Raw genomic sequence first — 12,222 nt, 5'->3', positions numbered from 1 at the left:
TAAACTTGCCTTGCCTTGCCTTGCCTAAATAGATAAACTTCCTCATTGACCTTTAAAATAAAGGTTGTTTATCCAGAATTCTTACTTTTTAGGAACTCTTTTAATAATCTTTGTTTGTTATAACATATTTACATACATATTTATATACATAAACAATTAAACCGAAGTTCTTTTTTTTTTTCCCCAAAAAGGGTATATTGTCTTTAATAGAGTGAACTTGTCTCCTTCAGACCCGGACTGGGCAAGTCTGAATCTTGGGGCCCTGATCTGCATTGAGTGCTCGGGAATCCACAGGAACCTGGGCACTCACCTGTCCAGGGTTCGCTCTCTAGACCTGGATGAGTGGCCGCTGGAGCTCATCAAGGTGATGTCGGCCATTGGCAACGAGCTGGCCAACAGCGTGTGGGAGGCCAACGCTCAGGGACGCCTTAAACCTGGACCGGACGCCAGCAGGTAGGAAATGTAGAAAACATCTAAGGAAAAGAGTTTGGCTCCACTGGGAAGTTTGAATTGGAAGTGTAGTCTGAAGGAATGACGAGATTCTAAAGATGACTGTGGTTGTTTCTGGTGCAGCAGGAAGTGACAGGATTACATCGAAGTTACAGGGAATAATTTCTCATAATCTCTCATCTCTCAGGTCAGGGCAGCAGTCCTGACGTTGCTTATTGGTTGGAAGTACTACTGTTTTTAAATAAATAGTGAATAGACGAGGACCCAGACATGAGCCTTGTGGAACGCCATTTCTAAAACTGTCTCCAAGAGAGAAGACATTCAGCAAAAACTTTACTTCCTATAAAGTGAGTCATTGTTGTGCTAGATCTTAGATCTCATTTTTTGTATATTGAAAGTTGGATATCAGTGCAGTGCTGCCAGCTGCAGGCAGGGAGCAGTGTTTCAGTGTGTGGCTCAGCAGGGTTCACACTGAGTGTGTTGATATTGACAGAAATGTCACACAATAAAAAGCCCACCTCTGTGTGTGCACTGTCTTGTAGACTACAGGGGATAGTAACAAATCGGTGAACTTCAGCGTGACGTTGGTGTTGATCAGCATGTACCTGCATGTTTGTGTGTGTGTGTGTGCGTGCATGCTGTGTAATTATCGGATGCTGCAGCCCTGGGAAGCCAGCAGCCATCATAACAAATTAGAGCTGACTGCCATCCGCATGAAGATCGACTTCCCCGTCCTCCCCCCCTCCACTCGCCCCCCTGACGCTCATTAGTCAACAGAAGCACTTTATAATTACTCCCCTCCAACACACACTGATGCACACTCACTTATATATACACAAACATTTTTACCCTACATGCACCGAGACAAAACAAATACATGTAAACAAATGAATATTACAAGCAGTGTTCCTTTAGTGAGTCCAGCTATCCGAAATATATTCAACATGCCAACTCAAGCAGCACAACAACTGTATGAAAACTGTACACACAGCTATACTTTCTGCTGTGCTTTTTTGAGATTTAGTGCTTGTGTCACTTATTACTCGTCCTCTTAACAAAGGTTTAAATGTGTCAGACTTAATTGTATTAATTTCAGAGAAAATATAAATTCCTGATCGTGGACCCATCATCGTAATCAATTAAACATACGTTGAGCTGAAACTGCAATGCAATCACAGTAACAAAATTTACAAAGTCCTTCATATTTTCAGCTAACAGAGAAACTTGAAGGATTTTATTCTTGATTACATTTATGCTTAACTAGTTGATGGTTTGGGGGTTTTTTCTGCTAAAAACAAAAGCAGACAAAAATATTCATGCAAGATCTTCACAGCCTAGTAATAAGACTTGAATCTCAGGTTAGTGTGCATGAGAAATCAAATTTTCAGTATAAAAACAATGTAAATGTACTCACAATAATTTTTAAATAACTACATTAAAGCCAAATTAATATCAGTAAGAATTAAAGTGATGCGAGTGAATACAGCACTTAAAAATATGTATACAATAAATCAAAATCCAGGTTAAAGTTGGACATAAAAACACAAGGAGATGCCTACAGTCAATATATTTGAGTTCAGCTTTACGACTGTATCTGCTTAGCTGAATACACACAACACAAAAACACACACACTCACTCACACTGAGCGATCCTTGGATATCGACGTGCCATTAGCCCTCCTCCATCAGGGCACTAATGCTTTTATTGTTGCTCATGTTCCTATTTATTTATGAATCTGAAGCATGTTTCCCCCTGAAGAGATTAGAGGAGGAGGTCAATATTATCTCAATTAACCCGCGACGCTCCACTGCAGCTCCATCTCTCTCCTCCCCTCTCTCCCCCATCGCTGTCCTGTCGATAGTATTTATCAGTCCATTCCTTAAGTGGCTCGCTGTTTGTCGTTTCCCCTCCATAAATCCTGGTTTTCTTTCTATCTTTACTCCTCCTTCTCTGATTTTTCCATCGTTTCTCCACCTCTGACTGCTATTTTTTACCCTGTGACTTCTACACCTTCTGTGACTGGCTTTTTTTAGTCCTGCATTTCACCTCTAAGATTACACAAAGGCTATTTTAACCCTCCCGATGTTAAAGCTGGAAACCTGTTTTGTTCTGGGCACTCAAAAATTACTCAAGATTTAATTATTAACCCTCTAGTAAGACATTCACCTAATAATTGTTTATTTTCCTATTGTATTGTACTATTAGTCTAAACAAAATAAGCAAATGAAAAGACACTTTTTCTAAATTATAAGTCAGGGTGTTGTGTGAAATTTTTACACTGATAGTGGCTACTATAAGGTTGTTTAACAGCATCTGTGTTTCCAAATCCACACCTGAATTTTTCTTAAATTTTCTCACAGGTTTTTTTAAACTTATGTGTATAACAGGATGTAGTTGAAGTGCTAAAATGCTGCCTTTGTCCCTCATCATAGTAGTATTTATCCATGGAGGGGTCTCTCACACGTTCCCTGAGACACAGTGGGAGGAAGGCGTGGAGCTTTTATGACAGCTTTATGGAGTGCCAGTGACGGTCTATGAAATGATATGTAGAAGCTGTGTCACCGAGGTTGCATTCACTCAACGCCTACTGCTCCTCTGAAATTACAAACCATCGCTGGGGTTACAGGCATGTAACTGCTGATAAATACAAACCAATACAGTCGCACTAAAAACACAAAACTTGTGTGGAGGGGGTTAAAAAACATCATATGCTATGCTAACCATCAATGATATTTTCTTAGCCTTCAAGAGAGTATCAGCTGCATATAAATATAGTAGAAATTGATAATTACCTTGATTTGTCAAAGGGTGGTCTTGCTGGAGCCACTTAACATTATGTTTTATTCCTCTGGGCACCCATTTAGGTAAAATTTTTAACTGTTAGATTTAAATAGAAGTCCACAATAACATGGGGGAGAAGCTATTGAGAACTGGTACATATTTGCCTTCTCAGATCACACGATTCTGGCACAACTTCACTTCATGGAGAAGAGCAAGCATGTAAAAATCCTGAAATTCTAACATTTGTGCTATGAAGAACAACTTCATTGCTTGACCAACATGTCCTGTCCTGTAGCCTTCGAAGGAAGAGTCGATCAGATTAATGAAATGTTGTAGTTAAACTGTGTAACTTCAGAAAATAGTGTAAATGTGGCCAGATTTGAGTTACACTCAAAAGTAAATAAACCTAAAATCGACATGAGGATGAGGAGTTGTGGAGCCCCACTCTGCTGTTGACATATTTACCATTTTTGGTATGGAAATGCATCTACTTACATCATTTAGTGGCTTAACGTCCTCTTGCATTGTGCACTAAATTACTGCAAATATGTGAAAACATCATCCAAATCATAAATCTCTCCACATTCAACAAGAACCGTGACTAAAACCTGTGTAAAAGAAGAGGAATTGGTTGAGGAACAAGACAAGGCCGGCAGAGGCTTTGTCCAGGCAGCAGGAGGGATGGGAGGGAGAGTAAGGGAAGAGGAGGTTGGGAGGGGTGGCTGATAGATGGAAAAATGCCCTCCCCTCGTGGTCTCTCAAGTGAGTAATAGAGGCCGAAATTTCATTTTGCAAGTGGCTGATTTAATGATCCAAAGGGTAATTAATGGCCTGATTATCTTAATGTTAAATATGGCCAGCAGCAATTACGCTGACCTCCTGTCTGTCAAGGTCTGGCCCCCCACTCTCGCCTCCCAATTAGGTCCTGTTTGGAGGTTTGGTGGGGGGGGTGGAGAGAAGGAGGAAGAGTGAGAATTAGAGGAAAGGAAAGGAATGGACGGAAGAAAGAGGAAGCGTGTAGAATGGCAGAACAAGAGGGAGGTACAACGAAAGGTGAGGGGAAGATAGGTAGAAAACAAAGAGGAGGCAGAAATTTGGAGGGAAAAAAGAAGTGATGCTGGGCGGAGGTTGGATGGATGAGAAGAGGAGGCGCATTAGTATGACCGTCAGTATTAAACTCCTCCATTTTTTTTCTCTCCTCCCCTCCTCTGTCAACTCCCCCGGTGGACCGGAGGGAGGAATTATGTTCGGAGAGATCGCGCCTCACCTCCGTGGCGTCGCCCCCCCATCCAATGAGATATGTGACAGGGCCGAGCCCCGCCATCTCCAGCTGTTGTCATCATCTCTTTATCTTCCCCGGTTCGTCCTCCTCCCCGCGCGTCTGCCCACAGCGACGGCTGGTCCAGGTCTCATTAACATCAGCGAGTCGCGGTGAGGATGAGGAGCGAGTACTGTCGCTGCTAATCGTTTTAGGGCTGGAGCTCATCGCGCCGAATGCAAGGTCTTGCCACGCCTGCTCAGCGCTGCAATGCTTCACAGTGAGGGGAGATACTTGTTGACGTGCGTCGCTCGCAGTGGCAAAGAAGGGAACAGGGCAGGTTGGGTACAGTGTGGATGAACACCAACTGTGCCAGCTCTGCTGCGCCAGAGGGATCCTGTTAGAAGTATTTATTTTCTTGCTGCTCACAAACCACAAAAAGGCTCCGTTGTCCTCTAAACGTTCCCATTAACCTCTGGCTGCCCCGCGGTCAGCCGTCATCACCTCAGCTGGCGTGGTCGCCCGGTGCCACGGCCCAGCTGAGGCCACCGCTGAAGGGGCTGCTAAGTTTGGGCTCTCTGCCCATCCCGGAGCACCCACAGGGGCCTCGCAGGCTCCGTCGACACTGCTGCCGCAACACCCCGAGTCTCCGGTTCTCGGCGCCGCGGCTCATTGTTTTAATTACGTGTCAAGTGGCGCATCAACACCAGCACCTTAGGCCTGCTCGGGCTCAGCGTGTTAGCAGGCCTGAGCGGACAGCAAGTGACAGCACCGCTAATCCAAGCTCCTGGCCACTGGACTGGGAAGGTGATTGCTGGCAACATGGTTGGCGGCTCCCTCCCTCCCCCTCCACCGTTACTTCTCTCACGCCAACTGCTGACCTTTGGTAGTCTGTCGCAGAGGGTCAGCGTCTTCCCCTGTTTATGTACACACACACACACACATCTGAGTATGCTCAAAGCCTGTGTTCATTGTTTCACTGAGATCTTCTGCTGAGATGGAGATGATAAACCAAACGCTGTCCAGTGCTTCCAGTCAGTTACCTGCAGCCATACTACCAGCAGTATATGCGCCTCTGAATCATGAATCATGGTGATATCAAGGATTCAAACAGGTTTATTATTACTATCAATTCACTGCTCGTTAACAGATTTTAAAAAAGAGTTTACGTCCTGCTGAAAGCCGTCACATCAGTTTTCAGTGTGAACAACAGGGGGAGGCAGAGGTATGTAGATGCTGGGGAGCCACACCTTAATTAGACAGTAGAAAAATGAGCATGAATGAGGTCGGCAAAAGGATGAACTCGCAGGGCCATGCATCGCGGTGCCGCCACGCACTTAACATCGGGGCCCGCATGACAAATGCGTGGCCAGTAATAATTCAGCAGCAGGTCTGTCGGCGCTGGGAGCCAGGAGAGGGGAAAGAAAAAGGGCCCTTTATGGGAACAGATTAGTCTTGTTCCCCCCTAAGAAAAGGCCAGCGCTAACAGATTTAAAATTAGACCGGGGGCTTTTAATCTGGACCGGGGTGCAGGTGCAGCGGGCGGCCCGACAAGGCAGCAGGATTGGGCTCAGGGGACCAGATGGGGCGACCAGGAGGAATGGGGCAGCCACATCACAACATAATTGCCCCCCAGGGTCAGAGCCAGTGGTGGGGAGGAGGGGACAGCCCTGCTTCATATCCCATAAAACCCAAACTGATATCCTCCACTCACACACACACCTCCCCCTCTCTACTGTGTGATCATAACACAGATTGGACTGGTGTGATTTGAGATGGACACATGCAGATCAGATGGTGATACAGGACGATTTGAAGTTATTAATTACAGCCAGTCACTGATGGAGGTCCTTAGCCTCCCTCGGGTGTCAGAGGTGTTTGCGGCCACCTCATTTTAATTCATGTTGGCGGTTCATGCATAAAAACACAAAAGATTATCACATATTTCTATTATTCATCAGCTCTTTTTAAGGAATAGGGGCAGTTTGAAATTTTTGTTAATTTGTTGTATGTTAGCCTCATTTTGCTACAGAAACTGCTGACTGACTGACTGAGTGCTGTTGAGCTTAGGGGCTCCAAACAGGGCCGAGTACAGCCTGCTCTGTTAGTGGACTTTTGGCCAAAGTATATGAGACTTCAGTTGAAATGTAGCATCGATTTTCTGAACCAAACTCAATCCAAACCCTAAACATTTGCCCATAGTTCAAATTTTCTATCATATTTAATTCGTTTACTGCAGTTTTTTGTTACTGTGTTCAGGTATGAATACCTGGAGGGAGGTAGTTTACTTGTCTGCCCTTCGTAAGTAATAGTATGAACTGATGGGCTGTACGAAGTACTTTGAACCCTAAATCAAAACTACTTTAGTCTAAGAGCTGTGAATTAGCAGAATAGGTCCAGACACCAAAGGCAGTGGAGTAAATGTGTTTAAAGAATCAGGCATCACACCTCCAACCCTGCATTTAGTGAACACCCAGCTTTGCCACCTGAACTACAGCCACCCTATTTAACATGCATGTGGGCAGAAGTGTCAGGCCTGAAATAGATGTCACCGTGTCTCCCATGAGGCCGGACTCACTCTGTATCCGTATGCATGCGTGGGATTATCTGCATACATGTGTGCTCGTGTATCCATTTGTGCAGATCGAGCCGGGCTCTGTTTCATCTGCAGCGGATAACTAGCTGATCCCGCCTACCATCATCTCTCTGTTATTATCTGCAGCCCCTGCAGATCCGAGGCGGCCCCATGGCCTGCATTTTAAACAGCGCACACACACCCGCGCGCGCACACACACACACACACTCGCAGAGAGGAAGCCTCCTGACAGGCAGGGCCAGTGCAAACGTTGAAAAATAATTGGCCCCTACATTCTAATTCATCTGTAAAAGGGAGGCCTTGATTAAATTAGTCCTAATAGACATTATTTTGTACATGACTGCCCCGCCGCTGTTCGTAACCGCGTCCCCCGACTCGCCTAACAAGCCCTCCAATTTACTATTGACATTAAGCCTGCTGACACGAGCCAATCACCGGACCATTCATCATTTGTCATCGCGGCGAGGTTATGCTAATGCGGGCTAAAAGCACAAACTAAATGCACATTCTTTATGCCTGAGTCATCAGATTAACCTCGCTGTCCTCTGCCCTCCCTCCCCTGCCTTATTTTAATAATGAAGAAATAAATAACGCTCTCCACATGCGTGACTCGGTCCGTCCTCTCAGCTCGCCGGATTCTCTGGGCTCCTGCTCGCCGTAAGCCAGCGGGGGCTGGCTCCTGGAGCAGAAATGAATCTGTGCGCCGTCGGTACGAGTCCCCCTTCCTCCCCGCTCCCCCTCCTCCCTTTGGCTAATTGGCTCAGTCGGCAAATTGCTCATACAATAAAGAAAAGGGAGAAAGGGGGTGGAAAAACTCGAGGACAGAGTTCTCCTCGCGTCGGCCGGTAATGTGTTTGGATTGAATGGGTTCACTGCGAGCTGCGGCCGGCTGGTAAACATTTCAAACACTGAGCCATGACGATACACTTAAGAAAAATTGTCCTCTTTTATTTGTGATTTGTGCTAATTCACACATTGTGTTCACATCTTTTAGAAGGAAGTGATTTGTTTGTGGTTTTCACTCATGCATTTAGTGAACGCGTTTTATGCCTCAGAAATGAAAGCAAAGCACAGAAAAGAGGACTTTGTTCGGGTGAGGAAAAGGGTTGGATGTTTGTCCAAGAAGTTAAATTCTCAGGGTATTTTTAAAGAGTTTGGATTTCATAAATATCTATTAAAATACAACAGACTTGTTCAATAATAGAATGGTTGGACTTGTTTCCATCAGTATTCCCACCAACAGAACATTGAAAAGACAAATGACCAACCGTATTCCTTAGATATTAAAATCTGAAGAATATAAATTGGACACAGTTACTGTGACATCACCCACTGCAGTGGTCCCCAACCATTTTTGCGCCACGGACCGGTTTAATGTCAGACAATATTTATATGGACCGGCCTTTAAGGTGTCTCGGATAAATACAACAAAATAAAACGATACCACAGTTTTTGTCTTGGTCGTATTTTGTAAATATAAGAATAAACGCGAATTCACTGTGTAATTGTGTATTATAAAAAAGTGTATTAGCAGCGTCCTCCTGAAATGCACCAAAAACATTGAGAGTAACATCCTCCTCTCTGCCCCTTAATGCTCGCTGGTACACAGCAAAATCTCCAGTGTTAAATTAACACTGGAGAGTGTCTATATGGGTCCACACCTCTGGGTGTTAAATACAACACTGTTGAGTGTTAAATTAACACTTTTGACAGTGTTATATGTTTAAAAGTAACCTAGTCAGTTTTGAAGATTAACAATGGCTAACACTGAGCAGTGCTGATTTTCTAACACTGGAAAATAACTCAAAATGTTAGAAATATTCCAGTGTTAGAAAATCAGCACTGCTCAGTGTTAGCCATTGTTAATCTTCAAAACTGACTAGGTTACTTTTAAACATATAACACTGTCAAAAGTGTTAATTTAACACTCAACAGTGTTGTATTTAACATTCAGAGGTGTGGACCCATATAGACACTCTCCAGTGTTAATTTAACACTGGAGATTTTGCTGTGTAGCTATGGTAACGCCTAAATATTTATTTCAAAATAAAAGACCCAGGGAAACAGAGTTAACGATAAAAACCCTGAACACCATCAATTTCATCCCGAGCCTAAAATCTCGCGGCTGGGTACCAAACCGGTCCAGACTTTAGAGGGAAAACCAGCACACCGCAGACCACGGCCTCTCTGTGTGAGGATCTAAACGTATTCTACGCTAGATTCGACGCAGCGAACACCATGAGACCGGACAGTGTGCGCACCGCGGATGACGTCAGTGCGCACACTGTGTCTGAGGAGGATGTGCGGAAGTGCTTCAGGAAGGTGAACGCGCGCAAAGCTACTGGTCCGGACGGGATTCCCAGCCGCGTCCTCAAGTCATGCGCGGCTCAGCTGGCTGGAGTGTTCACACACATCTTCAACCTTTCCCTCTCTCTGTCTGTAGTCCCAGCCTGCTTCAAAATGGCCACCGTCGTCCCTGTACCCAAATCCTCCACCATCTCCTCATTGAACGACTGGCGACTTGTAGCCCTGACCCCCATCGTAAGCAAATGCTTCAAGAAGCTGGTCAGGGACTTCATCTGCTCTGCACTACCCGACTCACTGGACCCTCTACAGTTTGCATACCGCCACAACAGGTCCACTGATGATGCCACAGCCCTGACACTACACACTGCCCTGTCACACCTGGAGAAGAGAGACACGTATGTGAGAATGCTGTTTGTAGATTACAGCTCAGCATTCACTACCATCGTTCCCTCGAAGCTGGACAGGAAACTGCAGGATCTAGGACTGAGCAGCTCCCTCTGCAGCTGGATCCTTAGCTTCCTGTCTGACAGACGCCAGGTGGTCAGACTGGGCAGCATCACCTCATCCCCCATCACACTGAACACTGGTGCTCCACAGGGGTGTGTACTGAGCCCTCTCCTGTACTCACTCTACACCTACGACTGCACAGCCACTAACAGCTCCAACATCATTGTGAAGTTTGCGGACGACACTACAGTGGTGGGTCTTATCACCAACGGTGATGAGACGGCTTACAGGGAGGAGGTCAGCGCCCTGACCCACTGGTGTCAAGACAACCATCTCACCCTCAACGTCGCAAAGACAAAGGAGTTGATAGTGGACTTCCGGAGGTGCAGAGAAGTACACACCCCCATCACCATCAACGGCGCTGCTGTGGAGAGAGTGAGCAGCTTCCGGTTCCTTGGAGTACATCTGGCTGAGGATCTTACGTGGTCAGTACACACAAACAAAACAGTGAAGAAGGCGCAGCAGCGCCTCTTCTTTCTCAGGAGACTGAAAAGATTCGGCATGAGCCCCCGCATCCTCAGGACCTTCTATCACTGTGCCATTGAGAGCATCCTCACTGGATGCATCACCACCTGGTATGGCAACAGCACCGCCTACAACTGCAAAGCTCTCCAGCGAGTAGTGCGGTGCTCTGAACGGATAATTGGAGGTGAGCTTCCCTCCCTCCAAGACATCTACAGGAAGCGCTGCCTGAGGAAAGCGGGGAGGATCATCAAGGACTCCAGTCACCCCAGCCATAAACTGTTCAGACTACTTCCATCAGGAAGGAGGTTCTGCAGCATCCGGTCCCGTACCAGCAGACTGAGAGACAGCTTTTTCCATCAGGCCATCAGACTGCTGAACACGTCATAGACACCTCAGCTTCACTACTGGAACTTCAACATTATGCACTCCACACTTTATATAAATGCCACTTGTTTTGCACATATTCAACTCTGTATATTTTATATATTTTATTATTATTATTTTTATTTTTTTTATTTTTTACTATTTAATTTGTAAAATGTGTATACACACACACACACACACACACGTAGGAAAATATTTAGTATACACATCCAGAAATGCATACACTATTATATATTGTACATATATTTATTAGTTTCAGGTTGGCCATTCTTGTATTTTGCTCGTTTGTGTTGTTGTGTTTGCACATCTCTGTTGCTTGTGGGGCTCGCACACAAGAATTTCACTCGCATGTGCTGTGCCAGTGTGCCTGCACATGTGATGTGACAATAAAAAGTGATTTGATTTGATTTGGCCCAGGGGTTGGGGACCGCTGACCTACTGGTTTAAAGAGTCCTGTTTTAAAGCCTTCATCACACCGGATGGACTCACTTTTGGAGCCTGCCTCTAGTGGCCATTAGAGAAACTACATGTTTTGATAGTAACTTATCAATTACGTGTTTTACGAAGCTGTAGCATCAGTTTTGATTATCTGTAAACTTAATATATTTTTTCATTTGCCAATCAGAGTAACAGGACACTTAAAACAAAGGTATTTAAAGCACAAGTTGGTGTTACTTTATGAAAGAAGTTAAAATTAAGCTTTGCCTGACACATACAAACAGACCCATATCAGATGATTTCAGATACATCACCGGCCTCAGAAATGTTGCATCAGCTGAGCTGTTGCACCGTTTAAATGTCTATTAATGTTTAATATATGTATTTTTAGATCAGGCTATTGTTTTTATCTTGTACATAATGGTAATATTTGCAGTAAAACCCCTGTTTTAATCATTAGCTGCCTTTTTTTTCCCCCCCTCCGCTGCCTCCTGTGCTACAATAAAATCTCACCTTGATGTGTTTTAAATCGAGCTACTGATTAATCTGGCTCTTGGCTTTGTCCTGTCCAAACCCTGTTACTGCGTTAACCCCCCCCCCCCCCCCCCCCCCCCCCTTTTGTGGTCAGACAGGTCCACTCATCTGCATCCAGCTAATCTAGTAGCAAACGTTAATGGCTTTCCCGGCCACGAGGCCCAAGCCTTCAGGGTCACCACTGTCTTTGCTGAGGCCACTTCCTCTTTTGGACCGGTGACAGGAGGCCCTGAAATTCCCACAGAGGAAGCCTTTTTCAGTTTGATGTAGACAGTAAGTCAGGTTATTCCCAACAGGAGCAGTCAACATTGAATAGAGCATCCAACCCTGTTAGGGCAAAGTCAGTAATAAAAAGTGACCCTATTCTTAGTGGGGGGTTTATTTTTGGGGGAGGGGTTTAGTTTGTTTTTGTGGTATCCTGATAGCTGAGACTTGGGAGAACTATTTTAAAAGCCAATAGCAGTATGTATACCTGTTAATATGACAGTGTGCAGGCTTGTT

The 12,222-nt window shown here is 45.0% G+C and overlaps 1 protein-coding gene across 9 annotated transcripts in view; it reads left to right on the top strand.

Annotated features, from left to right (window-relative positions):
- The window catches only part of agap1 (ArfGAP with GTPase domain, ankyrin repeat and PH domain 1), a 188,773-nt gene that overhangs the window by 163,163 nt on the left and 13,388 nt on the right, over positions 1 to 12,222 (top strand). For all 9 annotated transcript variants that reach the window (XM_085264875.1, XM_085264878.1, XM_085264876.1 and 6 more), the window contains one exon: positions 231 to 453. In XM_085264875.1, coding sequence (XP_085121001.1) covers positions 231 to 453 — 223 coding nt within the window. The remainder of the gene's footprint in view (positions 1 to 230; positions 454 to 12,222) is intronic.

The sequence above is a fragment of the Mchenga conophoros genome, linkage group LG23 (assembly GCF_057382185.1).
Source record: "Mchenga conophoros isolate Kocher_MC1m ecotype Shallow Benthic linkage group LG23, M_conophoros_male_GT1.1, whole genome shotgun sequence".
In the NCBI taxonomy this organism is placed as follows: Eukaryota; Metazoa; Chordata; class Actinopteri; order Cichliformes; family Cichlidae; genus Mchenga; species Mchenga conophoros.
This window is presented reverse-complemented; position numbering and strand designations above follow the sequence as displayed.